This window comes from Topomyia yanbarensis, chromosome 3 (assembly GCF_030247195.1).
Source record: "Topomyia yanbarensis strain Yona2022 chromosome 3, ASM3024719v1, whole genome shotgun sequence".
Taxonomy (NCBI): domain Eukaryota; kingdom Metazoa; phylum Arthropoda; class Insecta; order Diptera; family Culicidae; genus Topomyia; species Topomyia yanbarensis.
In genome coordinates, this window is record NC_080672.1 from 412,419,975 (window position 1) to 412,443,116 (window position 23,142).

Here is a 23,142-nt window from a genome sequence, read left to right on the forward strand (position 1 = left end):
AACTGTCTAATGTATCTTCTAATGGAAATACCTAAATAACGGTACACGTACATCGAATTCTAAAATAGTCAAACAAATTCGAACATATAGAAACTCTAAAAAAGGCATTCAATGTTAGTGAAAGAATTCATTTGGTAATAGAAGAAAATTCGATGTGCTTGTGCCGTTATTTTGGTATTTTCATTAAGAAATACCGCAATAACTGTATTTAATACAAACTTTCAGAAGATAGTTGAAATTGCAGCATTCATATTAACTGCCTAAAGCTCTGGATAGATAACTTGTGATGCATTTTCTAAAATCAACGAAATTAAATGCATTTACTTTCCATCAAAATAGAATATTGAAATATATTTTGCGTTTCGAAAGCAATGAAATTGAAAGACGGATAGGTATTCTAGAGTGAATCAGTTATAAACTTAGAACGGAAAACTAGGACTAGGCAGGCTCATATGGACATGATCGAAAGGAAATGTGAAGAGTCCCTTACCTTCTGCTAAGTAGTAGTTGGACGTTGCACCCGAATCTGCCGCATAGTACATGTTTTATACGTGTGACGCAGTTAGTTGGATGACAAAGGGGCAGTCCTAGCACCGCTTGCTTGTTCGGTCAAATTGTACGGACCAATCATGGCACAGAAATCAACTGCTTTAACAAAATAAATCTATTATCTCCGTTATTATCAGTAATTATACATTCACGGAATTAGTTCCAAAATTTCCAATCAGCGAAAAAATCTAATTTTTTCATTCAGTACAACGGCAGACATTCACGTTAATAATCGGATAAAACTCCGGCCGATGTCGCGCAAGAAAGTAGTCTAGAGATGAGTTTTCGTTTTTGGAGCTAGCGTCAATACGGCGCCAGCTTAGTCCTGCTTAGTTAGTGTCAAATTCTGATGGAACGAAGTCGAAACGCTAATTTCGTAATTAATGTAGTTATAGGTTTTGTGCCCTTAGCACGCCAATGTGGTTTAAAATAATTTTCTCCTTAGTGGAGAAAAAAAAGTTTTTACCAAGATCTACTTAAGACTCCGTTATGGTCTTAACGGTAAAAACGAGGGCTTCCGTACGATCTAGTGACGTCAGCACCGATCAAATCGGCTAAAATTCCGGCCGAAAATTTTGAAACGGGGCACCAATATTGAAACGTTAGAAGTAGTCTACTTCAAAAGTGAGGTGATTGGCTATTCGTAATGAACAATACAAGTTATGTACTTTAAAAGTAAAAAATACGAAAACAAATGTTCAAAAATAGTTTTACTTTCGAGATTACATAATTTCAAAACGGCAAATATTGAAGTTGTAGTGTCTTCTATGAAGTTTTTCAACATGATACAGAGTATGTTTTGAAAAAATTATTTTGGTCATTCATCCCGTTATGAATAATAATGGACATTCAACTCTTCAAAACATTATTTAGAGACTAGCTGTCTTCGATAAAGTTGTTGAGAATTATATTAGATGCAACACCCAAGTTGGTTTTCTTTTTGTCGTACATTGTAATAAACACCAATCGAAAACCAAAATCTTGTAAATTTATAATACAGGTCCATCCGGTACCACCATTCGTAGCTAGCCATGTGAATTTAATGAAGCTGCTGTTTCTGGGCCGTACATCGAGACCGGTATACTGAGAAGACAATATTGAGAGATCCGGCCAGACTGGATTGTTTGATGTTATGGCAATTCATATATTCCCTTCCGTGCCTATAGCAGTGGGCATTTCTAGTGTCAGAAAAAAACATTTTCTTTGGTTTGGAATAAATTTTTGCTCTTAGATAAAAGAAGCACTGGCACTCGAAAATTTAAAGAATGTTTTAGAATATTTTTCCCATCGCCAATGTATTTTCGAATTTTGGAAGTCTTCAAAGTAGTGAAAAACGATTTTCAAAAAGGCGGAGAATATATACGCTCTGGTTTACCATTTTCGTTTCCGCTAAAAATTATTATGTCCCGTAAGACATTCCCGCATTTCATTCGTTTAAAATGAGGCGTCCGCAATTCAGTTTGCTAAGTTTGTTCAGAAAACTCATCTTTTAATACTACTCATTTCCAAGAAAAATTGCCTTTTGTAGCAACGAATCGCCGATGGGTCCACACAGACAGATTGGTTTTAGACCATGACAGTATTTGTCCGTGTCATCGCACCATTCACAGCGCAATGGAATTAGAACTTCACATCACGACATTTGGAGCTTCGACCACCAGGGTTACCGCATTTACAGATTTTTCAGTATTGTCATAGATTAATTTTACAAACTTTGGTCACAGATTTTTTTATATAGATGACAATTTTTTGGCATTTTCACAGAATTTTGGAAATATGCCGAGTTTTCTGATTTTTTGGAAATTTAACACAAATTATCACAGATTTTTATCTGGCATCGCAGACGATAAAATGATTTTTTTTGGTTGAAACACAGATTTCAATGTGGCATCCTTGGCTTCGACTAGGCTAAATTGTTCTTAGTTATAGTGAATTTCTTTCTCTGGGGTCCCAAATCCTGTCGCCAGATAAATTCCTTCCCCAAAAACAAAATCTTTTTTTGTGGCTAACAAACGAGAATGTAAAGAATATGTTGGAATAGAATAGATTTAGAATAATTTGCATACCGCATAATATATTACAATTTGATGGTTTTTGGCTTGCATAAATACCGAAAGAATGTCTGTAATATGATAGGTCAGAAGCACGTAGAAATGCTGCATTCGAACTAACAGCATAAAGTGTATTCTACTTCACTCTGATTGTGTATCTAACATTACCTACCCATTTTTTCGCTATTAAAGTACACCCAGGTTTTTTTACACGGGGGATACGTAGCGCGTAATAAAACCGCGATAACTGGAAAATCCGCGTAAAAAAACTCTCATCAGAAGACTTATATTTTTGGAAGTTTTTTTTCTGCGCGGATTTCGCAATTAACACGGTTTTAGCAACAAATAAAAAAAGTCCTTTTGAATGACTCCTTATGGCCCACACCCCAACAATATGGGTATTTTCGGAATGGTCTTGAAGAGTAGGTGCTAGAAATCGATCTTTGACGCCATTTTGAAATCAAAAATGGCGACTTCCGGTTTAGCGAAATTCGCTATAACTCAATCAATATGGATATTTTTGTGATGGTCTTGAAGAGTAGGTGCCAGAAATCGATCTTTGACGCCATTTTGAAATCAAAGATGGCGACTTCCGGTTTAGCGAAATTCGCTATAACTCAATCAATATGGATATTTTTGGAATGGTCGTGAGGAGTAGGTGCCAGAAATTGATTTTTGGCGTCATTTTGAAATCAAAGATGGCGACTTCCGGTTTAGCGAAATTCGTTATAACCCAATCAATATGGGTATTTTCGAAATGGTCTTGAAGAGTAGGTACCAGAAATTGATTTTTGACGCCATTTTTAAATCAAAGATGGCGACTTCCGGTTTAGCGAAATTCGCTATAACCCAATTAATATGGGTATTTTCGGATTGGTCTTGAAGAGTAGGTGCCAGAAATCGATCTTTGACGCCATTTTGAAATCAAAGATGGCGACTTCCGGTTTAGCGAAATTCGCTATAACCCAATCAATATGGGTATTTTTGGAATGGTCGTGAGGAGTAGGTGCCAGAAATTGATTTTTGACGCCATTTTGAAATAAAAGATGGCGACTTCCGGTTTAGCGAAATTCGCTGTAACCCAATCAATATGGGTATTTTCGGAATGGTCTTGACGAGTAGGTGCCAGAAATTGATCTTTGACACCATTTTGAAATCAAAGATGGCGACTTCCGGTTTAGCGAAATTCGCTATAACCCAATCAATATGGATATTTTCGGATTGGTCTTGAAGAATAGGTGCCAGAAATTGATTGTTGACTCCGTTTTGAAATCAAAGATGGCGACTTCCGGTTTAGTGAAATTCGCTATAACTCAATCAATATGGATATTTTTGGAATGGTCGTGAGGAGTAGGTGCCAGAAATTGATCTTTGACGCCATTTTGAAATCCAAGATGGCGACTTCCAGTTTTGCGAAATTCGCTGTAACCCAATCAATATGGGTATTTTCGGATTGGTCTTGAAGAGTAGGTGCCAGAAATTTATTTTTGACGCCATTTTGAAATCAAAGATGGCGACTTCCGGTTTAGCGAAATTCGCTATAACCCAATCAATATGAGTATTTTTGGAATGGTCGTGAGGAGTAGGTGCCAGAAATTGATTTTTGACGCCATTTTGAAATAAAAGATGGCGACTTCCGGTTTAGCGAAATTCGCTGTAACCCAATCAATATGGGTATTTTCGGAATGGTCTTGAAGAGTAGGTGCCAGAAATTGATCTTTGACACCATTTTGAAATCAAAGATGGCGACTTCCGGTTTAGCAAAATTCGCTATAACCCAATCAATATGGATATTTTCGGATTGGTCTTGAAGAATAGGTGCCAGAAATTGATTGTTGACTCCATTTTGAAATCAAAGATGGTGACTTCCGGTTTAGCGAAATTCGCTATAACTCAATCAATATGGATATTTTTGAAATGGTCGTGAGGAGTAGGTGCCAGAAATTGATCTTTGACGCCATTTTGAAATCCAAGATGGCGACTTCCGGTTTAGCGAAATTCGCTATAACCCAATCAATATGGGTATTTTCGGAATGGTCTTGACGAGTAGGTGCCAGAAATAAATAAATCTGCACCTTCCCCGCAAGGTTTTCCATGAAAATTGATTTTTGGCGCCATTTTCAAATCCCAAATGGCGACTTCCGGCTTACCGAGATTCTCTACAACTCAATGAGTATTTTCGGAATGGTTTTGACGAGTAGCAGACAAACGGTTGGCGTCATTTTAAAATTCTAGATGGCAACTTCCGGTTTACTGAAATTCCCGCATGAAAAATTTGGGCACTCATCTAAATCACCCTCAAATATAAGATCTAATCATAAACCAGCAAAATGCAAAATATTTTTATGTGTTCATCCAGGAAAGTGCGGTGAGAATGGAAACGAGAGAAGAAAGAGACGTATGTGGTGTGAATTGGGGGTTTGAATTTATTCAAATTAAATATATTGCTTAAATGCAAGTAAATTCAACTATTTAATAAAAACTATTTGTACTACAACTTCATCTTCCAAAAATACCAATATTGATTGGGTTACAGCGAATTTCGCGAAATCGGAAATCGCCATCTTAGATTTAAAAATGGCGTCAAAAATCAATTATTGGAACCTACTCGTTAAGATCATTCCAAAACCACTCATATTGACTGGGTTATAGTGAATGTGGCTAACCCGGAAGTCGCCATCTTGGTATTCAAAATGGCGTCAAACATCGATCTTTGTCTACTACTCGTCAAGACCATTCCGAAAATACCTAGATTGATAGGGTTATAGCGAATTTCGCTAAACCGGAAGTCGCCGACTTGGATTTTAAAATGGCGCCAAACATAAATTTCTGGTACCTACTCTTCAAGACCATTCCGACAATACCCATATTGCATGGATTGTAGAGAATTTTCGCTAAGCCGGATATCGCCATCTTGGATTTCAAAATGGCGTCAAACAAATTTCTAGCACCTACTTGTCAATACCATTCCGAAAATACCCATATTAATTGGGTTATAGCGAATTTCGCTAAACCGGAAGTCGCCATCTTTGATTTAAAAATGGCGTCAAAAACCAATTTCTGGTACCTACTCTTCAAGACCATTTCGAAAATACCTATATTGATTGGGTTATAGCGAATTTCGCTAAACCGGAAGTCGTCATCTTTGATTTTAAAATGGCGTCAAAAATCAATTTCTGGCACCTACTCTTCAAGACCATTTCGAAAATACCCATATTGTTGGGGTGCGGGCCATAAGGAGTCTTCCAGACCCGTCTCTTCCATTATTCCGAAAACCTTCTAAGTCTTTTGCATTCAAAATGACCTAGAATATTTAAAAAAAATAAACTGCCAAAATTCTTCCAAGTTCTTTTGCATTTAAAAGGACTTAGAAATTTTTTTCAGAAAAAAAGTCAGTCTTTTGCATTCAAAAGGACTTAGAATATTTTTGCAAAAACCGCGTTAATTGGAAAATCCGCGTAAAAAACCGCGGTAATTGAAAAATCCGCGTAAAAAAACGCGTTAATTGGAAAATCCGCGTAAAAAAACCTCCTAAAAAACCGCGCAAAAAACCGCGTAAAAAAACCTCGGTGTAATAGAAACGCACCTTTTTCGTAGTTTTCTTAGTACCACCTGAGCTGGCATTTTGTATGATTTTATATCTATTTTAGCAACGGGGCATCCAAAATCCCGAGGCCCCTGGTCCTTGACCAAAGTTTCCTTGCTGAACCCTCCGGAAGTCGCGCAAATGGTTCATTGAACGAGCACCTGCTGGTGCCCTAAGACAATTTCGCTAGATTTTCAGAGTGGTGTGCACTCAGTGCACTAGCGCGACTGCCGGAAGGTTAACGGCACTGCTCTTCCCCTTGATTCCGATACGGAAGAATTTAAAAATATAAACATCCAACTCTCAAGATTAGAGGATATTTTAAAAACTTAATAAATTTGAATCGAAACAGACAAGTCGAACTTAGCGTTTCAAATTCGTCTCATCAGTAACTAACAGACAATCTTGGCCGAAAATACATAGGTCGGTATTGCGCCTGCTTACAAACACAATACGTTAGATTTTGCTATGATCTTAACGGTAAAAACGAGAACTTTCGTACTATCGGGACGTCAGTATCGATCGGTCGTTCTAACCGTACACACAAGTCGTATATCGTTCAGTCAAGCCGGCCCGCCAGCTACTGATGAGACAAAGTGCAACTTAGTAAAGTTAGATATTATGCACTTTGAGCACGAATTTAGTTAAGTCCAATTTACTTCCAGGGGAATAGCTATTAGAAACTTGTTTGGTCAAACTGAGAAGTTGTAATGCTGTGAAATCAGTGCATTTATTGATACATGATTAGTTCCGACCATCAGCTTTGATCGATCTTTTGTGATATGTATTTACCATTTTCTCGGTTCATTCTGACAGTGAATGCATAATTAAAATCAGTTCATCACTGTCTATCACCTGTCCGCTAATCTATCGGCAAACAAGCCCCTTAGCTATATATTTACCCAACCATCTACTAGCACACTACAACGAGTCCGCCGTGCCGGTAGAGTACCTTTCGTCAATCCACTCGAAATATCTTCAACTTGAGCAGTACATGCATGCATAGTGCTCATTTCATTATAACCCAGCGAGCTTCGATAGCTTCATAATTACACAATTTGCCGGATAATCTGCCACTGGCTGTTGCTGCGATTGTATTCCCGAGAAATTCCACCTCACGTGAGGAGTGTGGAAAGCATTTCACCGGGACGAGTGAAATGCTTTCGAAGTACGAGGCTGCTGGTGGTGGTGGTGTAGAAGTTACACCGCACCAAGTGTTAATTACATATCTTCTTGATGAGAAAATGCCACAATGATTCCAGATTAATACCAATGTAATATCCGATAAGTGAAATCGGTGGGTTCCGGTGTTTCCAAAACACGTCAAAGGTGGTAAATTCTGGGTAAATTCCGGTGGATAGATTAATGGTGTTTCGGTTGGGAACTTCGATTCGGAACCATGTTACATGGATGGGATAAACTCCCGCAAAGTACTAATTTTGTGAATTGAACGAATATTTTTAGTTTGAAACCCATCCCGTTTAAACTTAAATGGATATGAGCCTAGGTACGAAATTGCCATCAACCAAACATTTTGATGACATTTCTAATTTCAATTTCACTTAAAAACTGGACACGTTATTTTTTTCTATTCCAACTTGCGAAGGAAGAACCATCACATTTCACTGTAAACAAAATATCAAAAAAATTAAACACTCACCCCAAACATGGTCCTCAGGTCCGGGTCCCGAAATCGGAACGGTATGTTCGACACGTGAAGTCGCTTTGGTTGTCCTTTGGCATCGGCCAGTGCATTGGCGGCTGCCACAGCTGCGGCCACATTTTGAGCTTGCTGTTGTTGTTGTTGCTGCTGCTGTTGCTGCTGCTGCTGATGTTGTTGGACAGCTTGACTTTGTGCGGCGGCGGCAGCGGCTGCTGCTGCCACAGCAGACAGCTGCTGGACGGCCGTACTGAGTGCAACCGTTCCGGAAGCGGTCGTGGTCATGGTACTGCACCCGCTGGTCAAACCGGAGCTGCTGCCTGCACCTCCGGGACTACTGCTGCAGCTGGTGGGACTTCCGGAGGCTATCGAGCTGGCGGCTACGACTGAGACCATTGACTGGCCCGTTGGCGTGTTACTACTCTGGCTGTTGTTGATGTTGTTGTTGTTGTTGTTGTTGTTGGCACTTGAGACTTGCGTTTCTGGTTCCGTTTGCTGCAATAATTCGGTCTTCTTAACGTGGTGAAGTAGCGTGTGTAGATGGAAGTATGTGTATGCGTGTGTTAATGTGTCATTTGTTGAGCACGGCAGGAACACAACGGAACAACGCAAACCAACGGCGTAAATAATCAATTAAAATGTTGAATTTCAATCATTTTTGGTAGCGTGAAATGAAAAGAAAAGAACGAAACAGGTGATGTAGGATTAGCATGTAAAAACCAATTAATTATTACTGAAATTTACAAGATTTAGTCTATAATCTAAATTGCCACATATACTACTACATACTTATATAAAAAGCGAACAAATTCTAATTTCCGTTCAAGTGGCGTGACAGAGAGGATTTCTGTCACGCTCGAGCGTGAAACTACCGCAAGCAAAGCTAATGACGACTAATCTAGCGAACATTTTGGGGATTAGCTATCGCAATTTGGTCACCGTTAAATAAGGTACGCATAAATGTATGGAACGTCGTCGTTGCAGAAGCTTAGGCAGGCTGACAGAATGGAAAACTTTCACGTCCTTGCTCGTCGATTTTCGGATAATACCGGTAGCGGTAGATTAGGCGACTCGAATGTGGCGGATGATTTGCTCAATTTTAGTCACGTAGCCGGGGTGAGCAATATGGGATGACTTTCGGGTAAAATTTAATCGTTTATATCCAAACTGGCGAAGGAACGCGTGAGGGGATGAATTGAAAAAATGTTCATTAAATTTGTAGATAAACGGTAGAAATGTCAGCTTTCGGTGGATAGAATCGGTTCTGGGGGCATTATTATAAGAATGCTACTTCTCGAACGATAGCACAATGGCTAAACTTCCAATTAACATTATGTCACTCGTCTTATTAGGGAATAGAATAACGTGCGGTCATTCATAGGTAACACAAAGAACAAGGGTTCAGTAGTCCTTCCATGAGCGTATCAAGTAGAATATGGGGTGAAATTAGCGAAAAAATGAAATCCAATTTTGAATAATCAATGCGAAATAGTTTTGACAAATCCGGCAAAAATCCGAATTAATCCACCTAGCAGTCTGATGAAACATTTCTTGGATCACTATTTTTTAAACATTATCTTGCAACACAATATGGTATGCCCAATACGCTCCTCTTCAGTTATTTTGCGTGCGGTAATCTTTATATTACTATTTTTTGACATTATGACGTACGAAATATAAATAATTCCGAGCAACACAATCAAGCTGACATATTTAGTAGCTGAAAAAATAGCAATGTTACATTTGTTGTAGCGCCACCATGCGGACATTTCAACAGATACTTTCAACTTCCTCAGTCAGAACAGTAAGGCACAATTTGATTTGTTTTTAATCATCCAACATACAACAGTATCCAAATCGGTTCAAAATTTACTAGAATTGCGGTTTTAGTTTATGAGTAACCTAGCTACCCTGTAGGGGTAAAGAAATCTATAAACCCTTCCTCAGACCCCGCTTTCCGTATCAGCAATTTTATTGCCACGAAAGCTACCCTTAGTGATGTTCGAAAGTTACGTGCTATGACAGTTTCAAGAACCAATCGGCTGAAAGTAATGACTAAGAAATCCGTGAATACCTGTTGATATGCTAGAATTCATTGTTTAGTGTTTGAAGCGTTGAATGTGCGGGAGAGGTACGCATTGTTTTGTCTTAGTGGAATAAGTACTTCTTATGTTATCATATTCTATGGACACCATTTTTATTGTTTACAATATATCACCAAATAATTGTATTCATTCATTAGTATTTATAGTACATTAAATATTTGCGTGTTGATCACCATCACAGATGGTCGTGTTCCATTTTCTTCCCACCCGAAATCGACAATTATAAAATTTGGATTGAACTGAACTGAGCCCGCAATTTAAGTTAGAAAAATCCGAACATAGAAACAGAAATTCAAACCCCACAAATAAAAAATAGACAACCTGAACCCAGGAATTTTCATCGGACATGAGAATTTCCAAATTGAACACCTTCGGCGGAACCGGAAGCTTCGAGAAAGTGGCTAAGCTCCTGAATTGAAATCTGCTTCTCAGATTTTCTCAAATTTAATCTCAAATGAAAGCTACAACATCCCTATTGACTGCTATTAAATTACGTTGGAATCGGAGTTCTGGTTCCTGTGTTACGTGTACAAGTACGCGGTTACATGCGAAATTCCCATTTAAGCCGGTATATTAATTCATTATATCTAAATTATGCAAAACTAACTTAGATCCAGTTCTAAATTGCTTTAAATTCACTAAATGTAAATCAAAGTCTCTTTGACCACATTGAGAAGCGTTTAGGATTCCGGATGATCCGAGGAAATTGCCATGTTCCAAAATTAGATTAGCTGCTGTTTCTCATATATCGCTGACTCGATTATCATAATCTTAGTCTTGTACTAAGCATAGGCATAGTAGTCTTAGTCTTAAAAGAAGGGTATAGTATTTTTTACCCACCCCTGCATGCACAAATAAGTTAGCAAGAAGACAATATTCAACTAATGCTAATTACGTTAATTAGGTATGATAACTTTTGTATCAAGTATTTCAGCATCGACACGTAGCTTATCAAGTTCGTGGCTGGCGAGCCATTGTATTAGAGGTGCAAGGTATACTAAGAATTTAACAAACATTTTCACAATGTTATTGAACATAACCAGCCACGAAATCACAGTTTATAGAAATGAGAAAAGCACAATTGCACCACTAGGTGGATTAAAACAGATTTTGTAACTGCGATAACTTGAACGTAGATATGCGTGGATCATCGCGATTGTATATTCATCTTTGTGTATCATCACGAAGGGCTCGAGCGTTTACGTGTTCGATCGCATGTGATAGCGTGTGCGTGACTTCGCGTGTTCAAATCTGATTTTACAACCGTGTGGCCATTCGCATATTTGCGTGTGCTCTTGAATGATCGCGCGGACCGTAAATATGATAATTAATTTTCAATGTACGGTTCAAATACTAGAAGGAACTAGTTGCCTAGTATATATGAGCAACATTTTTTACAATGGTCCAACTGAAGGTATGGTCCTAAGCTACTAGCACCAACGCTAGGGACATCCGGATGTGACGAATTCATGATTGTGTGAAAGCGCGCGTTTGTATAATCATACTTAAGATCACGTTTATAAATTTGCAAGTGTTAAAATTTCACCTAATCACAGCAGCGTTTTGATGTTTGCGAGATCACGACCGTTGATTTGCGTGGATAATCGAAATTTCATGGTCGCGTTTGTGACCAATGTTGTATTATCGCGCAGGGCTCGAGCGTTTGTATGTTAACGGATTTGATCGCGTGAGTGTGTATGTGTCGCGTGTAACTTGGCGTGTGTGAATTCGTTTCTATAACCATGTAATCGTTTGCCTATTCGCAGGGCTTTTGAATGTGGCGCGATTATGAGTACACGGTTCAGATCTAGAAGGGTTTCCCAATCGCTCTAGAATATCCGTTCAAGGCGCCTTGAGACTACTAGTGCATATAAGATTGTGTTTTTTTGGAGACGAGACTGAAGACTTCCGGGTGAGACTGATTTATGATCACGTGGGAACGTGCATTAATATAATCATACTTGAGACCGCGTTTATTAATGCATGGCTCATTTATAGTTTTATATTTTCATAGTTTCATAGTTTCATAGTTTCATAGTTTCATAGTTTCATAGTTTTATAGTTTTATAGTTTTATAGTTTTATAGTTTTATAGTTTTATAGTTTTATAGTTTTATAGTTTTATAGTTTTATAGTTTTATAGTTTTATAGTTTTATAGTTTTATAGTTTTATAGTTTTATAGTTTTATAGTTTTATAGTTTTATAGTTTTATAGTTTTATAGTTTTATAGTTTTATAGTTTTATAGCTTTATAGTTTTATAGTGTTATAGTTTTATAGTTTTATAGTTTTATAGCTTTATAGTTTTATAGTTTTATAGTTTTATAGTTTTATAGTTTTATAGTTTTATAGTTTTATAGTTTTATAGTCTTATAGTTTTATAGTTTTATAGTTTTATAGTTTTATAGTTTTATAGTTTTATAGTTTTATAGTTTTACAGTTTTATAGTTTTATAGTTTTATAGTTTTATAGTTTTATAGTTTTATAGTTTTATAGTTTTATAGTTTCATAGTTTTATAGTTTTATAGTTTTATAGTTTTATAGTTTTATAGTTTCATAGTTTTATAGTTTTATAGTTTTATAGTTTTATAGTTTTATAGTTTTATAGTTTTATAGTTTTATAGTTTTATAGTTTTATAGTTTTATAGTTTTATAGTTTTATAGTTTTATAGTTTTATAGTTTTATAGTTTTATAGTTTTATAGTTTTATAGTTTTATAGTTTTATAGTTTTATAGTTTTATAGTTTTATAGTTTTATAGTTTTATAGTTTTATAGTTTTATAGTTTTATAGTTTTATAGTTTTATAGTTTTATAGTTTTATAGTTTTATAGTTTTATAGTTTTATAGTTTTATAGTTTTATAGTTTTATAGTTTTATAGTTTTATAGTTTTATAGTTTTATAGTTTTATAGTTTTATAGTTTTATAGTTTTATAGTTTTATAGTTTTATAGTTTTATAGTTTTATAGTTTTATAGTTTTATAGTTTTATAGTTTTATAGTTTTATAGTTTTATAGTTTTATAGTTTTATAGTTTTATAGTTTTATAGTTTTATAGTTTTATAGTTTTATAGTTTTATAGTTTTATAGTTTTATAGTTTTATAGTTTTATAGTTTTATAGTTTTATAGTTTTATAGTTTTATAGTTTTATAGTTTTATAGTTTTATAGTTTTATAGTTTTATAGTTTTATAGTTTTATAGTTTTATAGTTTTATAGTTTTATAGTTTTATAGTTTTATAGTTTCATAGTTTCATAGTTTCATAGTTTCATAGTTTCATAGTTTCATAGTTTCATAGTTTCATAGTTTCATAGTTTCATAGTTTCATAGTTTCATAGTTTCATAGTTTCATAGTTTTATAGTTTTATAGTTTATTTATAGTTTATTTATAATTCATTTATATATCATTTATATATCATTTTTAGTTCATTTATAGTTTAATTAGTTCATTTAATTCGTTTAATTTTATTTATTTTATTTGATTAATTCATTTAATTGATTAAATTAATTTCATGCAGTAGATTCATTAGATTCATCTATGAAATCAAAATTTTCGAGTGTAAGGTAACAAAAACGATGTCAAAAATGGCGGCTTTTTGGAAATAAGATTTTTGGAATCTGCGGGCATTCTCGTTTTTGAACCATTTGACCAGTCAACTGCGCGTTTTGACCGCCTAAAAGAAGACAACATTCTCCGGCGTGGCAACCTACGAAATTGCAACATGTTGATTATCAATGATTTTTTACATCCGGCCAAAGTGGAAAAATCAAGTGAAAAAGCAATACTTTATTTTCAAGTGGCCGCCATTTTGTGTCTCTGACGAATTTTTTCATTAAGTTTTATTTTTTGTGTTTTGAATTCATCTCGTCAGTAACTAGCACCATCTGGGTGTCTAGTTAGACGATGTATCTAAACTATCATCAAAAGTTTTTCATGTTTTTTTGGATTGGGGCGCCTCTATCGAATGTATTCTTCAAGATCGTTTTGGTTTTCTGCTTGTAGACGACGAATTGCGACCCGCATCGTGCCCGCAGATGAGGTCGGTTTTCAAAACACCTTTTGCTAGAGCCGCCATTTTGGACACCATTTTAATTTTATAGATGAAACCTTAATAAACATTATGTAGAACAGCGCGCATGTCTTAGTCATTTTAACTCTTGAAAAAAAATCAAACATTAGGTACTTTTTGCGCAATTATATAAGAGGACCCCCTTAATTGTTTGCATATTCGCGTGGAGTTTTGAAGGTTCGCACTATGTTTAATTTCAGTGTACGGTTCAGATGAAGGGAGATAGTTCTCACCTGGAGTGCTCAATTATGGTGCCCTGAAACTTGTCTAATATGAGTATGTAAGTTAAGTATTTTATAGTGGGAGCTTCCGGATGCGTACAATACATGAGTTCGTGAGAGCGGGCGTTTATATGTATGTTGGCGCTTGAAACCGCGCTCATAAATTCGTAAGTGTTAACGCGTTGGCATAATCACCAGGTGTGTTATCATGCGCCAGTTCATCTGAGCAGTCGGCTGCCTATTATTTATAGTTTTAAGGTTTGTTGAATTAAATTGGTAATGATCAGTTTTTAAAATGTCGAACTTTATCTTCAAGCAACCTACTAACGGGAGTGTTTCTAATAACACAAAAATTAGAATGTGTTTCGAAACACACAAATTTTAGGCAATAGAACAGAATATGGCGCAATTAAGTATTTGTTAGAATACGCTACAGACGAGCACAATAACATACTAACGCTCGAGCCTTTCGCGATAATACAAACCCGGTCGCAATCCTGCTCATTAACGCATACCCACGCCCATGATCTCGCAATAATGACAGCCTCCTGACAAGAACATGTCAATCTCGCGTGCAACTATGTTAAACGTTTTGAAGGATTGTCCTAAGGACAAAAAGCCGCATAATGTGCAGTCAAGTGTCGAAAACCATGTTGAACAATAGACACGGAAAGTGGCACAAAAATTCAGTGAAGGAAAACAATGTAATTTATCATAAACGCAAGCGAGTACCAAAATCTACAGCAAAGCAACTCCATGCTACCAATTTGCTACCGTACGCTTCACCGTAAACACTTGGAGCAAGAAAAATTTAAATTTTGGATGATAAATTTTAACATCAACGATGGTGATTACACTGACAACATTGAAGAAACACAAGACGATGTTAAATATGCTGGCAAATCGAAATTCAAGCCGAAGCCGACCGTTTTCAGTTTTCGTGGGCGTGCACTACTCGATCAGAATGAAATAACAAGATTATTGCAAAATAACATTTTCGCAACAGGTTGGTTATAAATTTGGTCTCGTTAGTAGTTAAAATAACGGAAAATTATAACGAGTAAAAACGCGAGATGTAGTTTGAAATCTTTTTGTTGTGTGTTTCTGATCGGGTAGAAGCACTTGCCGCCTCGGAGGGCTACTTTGAACAATGTGTATGTCATATAACAAGATTTTGTTGGAAACAATTGATTAAATCAAGTGCGTTGTTCTGTTTACGGATCTGCTTAATCGGTGTGTGAATCGTAGAGTATGCCTTAATCCAATTCGGACCTTTTGCCATCTGATACCAGATCGTGAAAGACCGTTTGAGAGGAAAGTGTGCGCAGGCGGTCAAGCTTTCAGGAAAATATATGTTTGAGCGAATCGATTGATAGCTTTCGATGTTATAACTCATGGTCCTATTTTTAGGTTATTTGTATATTTATTAAACTATTTACTATAAACACACCTAGAAAAAATAGAGTAAATTTACGTCTCCTGACCCTGACATATACGAGCATCAAAAATGACTTAGTTTTGCGTTTGATTTTAATTTTACATGACGTTTAATTTCGTGAATCATGTAATTTTACTCCACATACAGCGTTTGTTCTGAATGGTAGGAAGTGTAATTTTTTGTCAGTGCGCATGTAAAGTATATATTTCATGTAAAGTTAAACGGAACACGGTAATGTTCCGTCATTTCGTAAATTACAGTTTGTTGAATTGTGTCATGTTTGCAATTACGTCAACGATAAAATTCAGACTTTTTTGGTGTGAAGTTTTACACATCAATGAGAACGTTTCATTTCACAATCCGAAAAATGTGACAGACTACATTCAAAGGCAGTACAACATAAATTTCATCGAGAAGGCAGCCAGCGAGCATAGCCTGGTTGGTAAATCGATTGGTTTGTACGTAGCTCACCTGGGTTCGATTCCCAATACCGCAGATAGGGTTAGAAATTTTGCTACAACTATTTTTCTAACCAGAAAAAGGTACAAATGACTCTAAGGTTAATCGAAATAAAGAAAAATGAGAAAACAACTTCATACCGTACCGTGAGAATTGAAGTCTCCGCAATAACACAAAGTGCCCGACGGAGGAGAATGACCCTTAGGGTTAAATCCTCTATAATAAACAACATCATCATCACAAAGTGCCCGTCGCCTAACCTAAGCACACCCAGTCCTGCACTAAGTTTAATATTTTGAATGTTATGCGACTTTTGGTGTCCCTGGAAGCGCCGGAAGCTCCTAGCTTGATTTCGAATTACTAAGGCCAGAGACTGTTTGCTTAGGTTTTTTATAAAAAAATCTCATCTGTCTAGTTTTTGGGCGTAGTAACAGGATATCAAGAGCATGTCAGAGCCGCCTTTCTCCTGAGCCAAGATACCATATTTTGTCGTGGTCAATGGTGTAGCTTTCTTGATTTTTTTTCACAAAGGAAGTGCTTTACACACTTTCAAGTAAGTGCTTCAGATTCTCCGAGTATTGTTTGCTCGCAGGACAAAATAAGAGATCATGTGGAGTCTCACCAAAATAGGCAGGCCACCTTACTAATGCAAGATATCCTAACGATTCTCTGCGCACTTTCCACACCAGGCCTTAGCTATTCAAAATCTTCGCTCGCTGACCAACCCCGTGCTTCAGTAGATTAACGCCTGACAAACTCGAATCGGTGATCACGCCGTCGATATCAACTTTGTGATCGGGCGCGTAGACGCGACAGTCCTTTATAAACTACTCGTCGCCAGTAATAAGATTTGTTTGATTTAGATAGGATATTACAATTCTTAGGTTATTTGGGTGAACTTTAGAGAAATCCGTCTTGGCTAAATATTTTTTCGTCCCCTCTTTCGAAATCTTTTCTATACTCAGCGACTGAGCCAAATTTGTATGATTTGCAACGGGAAGATGAACTTTGTTCGATATCCACTTTACCATCAGCTGGGTCTTTTCAGGAGAGTTCATATATGCACGGGCCTAGAAAATTCAGAATGCGAAGGAAGACAAAAATTACGATAGATGTAAGAAATGGAAGGACAAGTCAGGTAATAAGAAAGAAAAATCGTTTCTCTGTCGCTGGAATAGAAGCTATCATTTGTTGGAATGTGGGTCTTCGAGAGTGGGAAGTAGTTTTCATCGTCCACCATGAACGACGTCCCGCGGTAGTTCTTCGTCATCCACTGGCACTGCGATTCGCTATGTGCTCGTCTGTGTACTCGGAGGACCGAGTCTTCTTCCGACAGATGATGTCCTCCATCTTGAGGGTTAGATGAATCAAGGTATGGGAACAGTGATATTTTCGGCGGGCGTTACGGGCGGTCCTTGTTGTCGAACAGCTTTTTCAACGCTTCCTTTTTCTTCTTCGTCATTATCTTCGCCGGACGGCCGCTACGGGCCTTTCGCTCCACGCTCAGGGATGCCAGGATTCGGTAAACAGTACTCACGGGCACGTTTTCGTCTAGAAAGTGGTCTACCATAATTTTTTTCACTATGACCATGCGTTTCGTAAAACCATACAACAAGCTCGCGGAGTGCTTGCTGTTTCGAAGACATCTTCGATTGAACTGAAAGCACCCGAGCGAAAAGAAACATACCACCTATTTCTAGGGAGTCCAGTCTTTACTTTAATTACAGAAAGGTATTGAAATCATGCTAATTTTTTATTGAGCACCCGTTATGTACTTGGAATATAAAAATATCGCCAAATTTGTCATTGGAACGAGCTTCTAATCCTTGGGATTCCAGCAAAATATGCTATGAATTTGAAATGAGTAGAAAACCAACTTTTAGCCATTATGCATTTTCTCATATCCAATTACCCTCTAATTACCCGGATTAATTACCACCGGGATTGGTTCCAGCTTTTCCTGTAAATTAAATTTTCATCAGCATCATCAGCGGAAGCTGCCTTAGTTTTTCCCACATTCTCATCAATATTGCACGCCTTTTCCCGGAGCGAGAGAGAATATTATTTTCCCTCTAATTGATGCACATATAGTGCTCCTCCGTCGGTGCACTGTGCTGCATAGCACCTGAATCGATCCATAGGCGAGGGTGATTGCACATTTTCAAAACCCCCGTCAGGCCATACAACATTCGGTTTGGTTCGTTTAACTGAGTTTCAGTCTCCGATGGAAGATCGATGGAACCGGGACCAACCAGTTTCCAAAAAATGTCAGCCCAACTGGGCAAAGTTTCGAAGCAAACTATCCGACGACAATTAACATATTGGAGTCAAATCAATGGAGCGAAACACCTTCGCTCAGGTACCTAATTCTATTAGCGTGTCTCTTCTTCCTTCTTGCCAGATCGATCCTTCCGCCTTCTCGAGCAGAACAAATCGCGTTATTTGTGCTTGGATGGCTTAGAGCTGGTTCCGAAATTATCTACATCCATGTATTTATAGACCTGCAGTGGCAGCTTGTTTCGGTTTGATTTTGATGTCGATGTTGAGTAATGTTAGCTCTATTTTATTCATCTTTATGTTCGTATCCATGCTGCATCGTCGTTGTGATATTTTGATCCGGTTATCATAACAAACAACGGTTCCCCACTTCTGCAGCGCGATATATTTCTACTCACTTCTACGGATATTATAAATTTGAAGCTCTTACTGACGGTAATAGTGATCCGATTGTTTACAGCAAGAAGCTTGAAATGGGATATAGAAACAGTAATAAATATAGGAGTATTATACCATCTGAGAGATACAATCGTCCCTGCCCTTCCATTGAATCTTCACGTCATCAATTGTTCCCAATATTTCTTCCATCTCTGAATGTAATTGTAGCATAATTATTCTGTTTGACTAATCTCTACATGGAAACGTTCTCAGCAATCGTTGGGTCGTAATCTAATCTCGCTCGGGCAGTTCGAACACGACATCAAAGGTCCATTTTGTGAAAGCCTATCGCAAATTATATGTTTCATTAGCCACCTGGCAGCGGCCATAATTTCGCTACCCTGCCCTACCAAGCAAGCAGTGTAATGTTCATCATTATGCCACAATGATTACCGATTATGACTGTATGTATTTACCCATAACCCATGCTGGCTGGCCTCGTGCCTGTTGCGAACCGACCAGCATTCGAAACCGTCCATTCCGATTCAACGTGACTCGAGTAGCCCCTCTACTCGAAATCTACTTGGATCACATTATTTGGATACTTTTAGCCTTATTTTTGTTTGCTTCCGTACCGGGGCAAAAAGGAAAGCGTATTTCCAAAAACAATCCCGGTTTGCCTCCATATCCTTGAGGGGGGTGCGGCGGTACTGAGCAAACGACGATGATGATGATGATGATGCTGGTGATTCGGCAGTAACAATAGACCAATGCGAATTTGTGTAGCGGTATATAGGTTTGTGGTACGGCGGAAAGTCCAGGGTAAATACATTACCGCGAAGAGCTCTTCAATAACGAACGATTGTTATTAGCGTCGAGAACTCTTTCACCTAAAGTATTTTCTTTTCGTGGAGCAAGCTTTCGGGGTCAAAGCTAGAGCAAGAGTCAGCTACCATCAATGAAGTACGGTTCTTGAAATACCATGCGTCCCCTTTACGTCGAACATGATTATGGAGGCGCACGGTTTTCTGTCTCGTAAGTGTTAGTTTTTCAGTCTAATCTTCACCGTTACCTGTCGAGTGTGTCCGAACCGAGCGTAAACGGAAGCCCAGTTGGATTTGAACAATATTTTCATTTAACCCTCCTACTAACAACACTTCAAACCCTCTTTTCGCCAAGCAGCCAAAAAATTACACCCCGATGGACAATTTCCTGCCGCTACTTAAGGCTCCAATTTCAAATTGGCAACCGTTTACACCAGATGACCCGTTAATTTTCCAGAGCAGAAGCCGAACCCGGAATCCAATCGGCAGAGAACGGTTTCCGATTGAAATGCCGAAATTTGCTTCTCTTCCGGAACCGTTTGAGTTTGAGATCTGTAGGTGAAGAGGGGGTAGGTAAGCAAGTTGATTCAATATTTTCAGATTACAGAAAGCCCGATGGTGCTCGACGGTTACGAAACAACCGAGCCACCTTGTGCTATGTTTTCCTTCCCTCACTACGAAAAATAAACGAAAATCGAAGGAAATTGAGTTTCCTATCGTTTCGTGATTGAATAGCGATGATGGTACTTGAATCCCAATTTAACCTTCTTTCTCGAAGGCGTTAACTATTGAATTTGAAGAGGAATATTGAATATTGAACCCGAAGCATGTTAACTTTTGTTGCGCAAATTGTATCACTCGGGTACTGATCAAGATACGAAATATGAAAAAGATTTCCGATCTTCAAGACAAAAGCGAGAAAACGGAGAAGAAAAAAGTTTTACGTATTAAATTTGTGTCAAAATCAGAGGAATTCAGCTCTTAGTTCGAAGGTCGGCTTCAAATCAACGTCCAAATCATAATTTGTACTACTCCGCCGCATAGATTCCGCGGGGAAGCAATCTAGGACCTATGCATTTTTTAAACTACATTAATGATATATATGGTGAATTATAATTCTTTATCCATACCGCTTCAAGTTCTGCACAATATTTCATTATTATAATAAGGAAAAGCCCTGCGAATGGTTGACTGCATCCACAACGCTTTGGTATGGCTATTGATGTACGAGAAGATGGGGAATTGTGAACATAGTTGACAATTCATACATACGAAATTTATTTTCCAAACTAATTAAGATAGAGACTTTGTGTCTTCGACAAAGCTTTTTACTTTCATATAGCGGCCCGATTGTTATTCGACGCGATTCTCCTCGAGTGTTATGTTCAATACAATATGCCATCGCAGTGGTATAAAATGAAATATTCAAGTGCACTGCGACAAACAGCTTCATGTTTTTATAGTAAACTAGCTAATACCCATCGCGCTTTGCTGCGACTTTCAACGGAATAGGAGGAAAACACAATTTGTTTCGAAGCACCATCTGGCGGGCAGATAATCCCCTACCAATAGCACACAAACACGCTCCATAACAAATGCCTACTATGTACAAATTTTTACGGCAATCGGCTAAGCCGTTTGGGAGTCTATAAATCATATACATACAAACATTGACTTTTATATATATGTAGATTGCATAGAACACGTTCGCCTATAACATGCAATGCATATGGTTTGCCTTTCAAAAATCAAAGTGTAGTTTTGGATGTGTTTAATAATGTCGATATTTTCATTATAAAATAGATAAATAAATCTATTTTTAATAATCGTCTTCTCCGTCATCTTCAAAGCTTTCTTCTTCCGCTAGAAGAGCTTTGGCGTCTTCTAAAAATCATTTTATACTTTTTTTAGCCATCCCCGAGCTTCAGTCACGACAGGATGCACATTGTGAACAGGTGACGTTAATCAAGCTCCATTATAAACGTCACGACAGACATTAATAAACCTTCTGGTAGGATTTCCATCGTTTTTTCAAGCTTACCAGTATCCACTGATGGTTTAAATTTCACGTGACACACTTCTCAAACGCACGATATGCTACGTTCCGTACTTTGATCTTGATTGTGGTCAAAGTTCCCTTTTCCTTTTTTGGACATCTATGAATATGTTTTATGCAATTTACCACGAAAAAATGAAGCTACTTATCGCAGTGCGCTTGAATATTTCATTTTATGCCACTGCGATGGCATATTGTATTGAAGATAACACTCGGGGAGAATCGCGTCGACTAACAATCGGGCCACTATATGAAAGTAAAAAGCTAGTACTTTCAGTATGTTATGATGTTGTTTGCTTCTTTTTGCTCCTTAATGAATTATTTAAGGTGGACGTTACCCCGAAAATATCGTAAAATTTGGAATATCTGTTTAAATTCAACAGATAGGAAGTAACTATGTTCGGCAAAAATATGTGTTTCGATACCGCAAATAACTTTGCGGAAGATTCCAAGTAGATACGAGAATATCTAAAAAAGTCATCATGAAAAAACTAATTTTAAGGGGTCTTCCATATAATATGTTCCATAACTCGTAAACTACTAAATATAGATATATAATGTCTTCAGCAATTTCTTTTATAGTAACATTTGTTACAACTTTGCCGAAGACACAAAGTCTCTATCGTAATTAGTTCGGAAAATAAATTTCGTATATCACTTATAGGTGAATTAATCACTAAACGGTATACTCCTGTGGACGCGAAATCATAAGAACAACATCTTCTCCGAACAAACTATATCTATAAAGTCAACGGTTTAGACGCTATTAATTTTGAGCACGAAAAAGACGTTTTAAAACACTGTGGAATGGGTCATTTGTCCGAATCGGTTATTTGTCCGAATGGGTCATTTGTCCGAATGGGTAATTTGTCCGAATGGGTCATTTGTCCGAATGGGTCATTTGTCCGAATGGGTCATTTGTCCGAATGGGTCATTTGTCCGAATGGGTCATTTGTCCGAATGGGTCATTTGTCCGAATGGGTCATTTGTCCGAATGGGTCATTTGTCCGAATGTGTCATTTGTCCGAATGTGTCATTTGTCCGAATGGGTCATTTGTCCGAATGGGTCATTAGTTGAATCTCTGGTGGAAATGTGATATGAGATATTAGATGTTCATCTAATATCTGGGATCAGTTACATCGGGCTAAATTGGACTAAGACACTCAGTTTTGTAAATCTCACCGTTTATGGCGTGTTTGGTCACGAATGGTTCACTCCGTTTGCCACAAGTGCATATGGCCTGCCAAATCAGATATTTCGACGGCAATTTCGACAACTGCTTTGACTCGAAACGGTCACTCATAGCAAAACGGTCCTTACCCGTGCCATATGCAGCACTGGTATTACCTTAGCAGTCTCGTGGAGAGTTGTGAAAAATGTTAATACGACGGATGTATGCACGAACAAATAAGTGCAAACCAAATAGATTGTATGACACAAGGAAATTTAAATCAACTGCACATAGCTTAAC

At 37.5% G+C, this 23,142-nt stretch overlaps 1 protein-coding gene across 14 annotated transcripts in view; it reads right to left on the bottom strand.

Annotated features, from left to right (window-relative positions):
• Positions 1-23,142, bottom strand: part of LOC131693510 (RNA binding protein fox-1 homolog 2) — an 803,264-nt gene that overhangs the window by 214,035 nt on the left and 566,087 nt on the right. For 12 of the 14 annotated variants that reach the window (XM_058981390.1, XM_058981389.1, XM_058981384.1 and 9 more), the window contains one exon: positions 7,847-8,359. In XM_058981390.1, the coding sequence (XP_058837373.1) occupies positions 7,847-8,359 (513 nt within the window). The remainder of the gene's footprint in view (positions 1-7,846; positions 8,360-23,142) is intronic. The other 2 variants (XM_058981382.1, XM_058981380.1) reach the window with 2 other exon arrangements.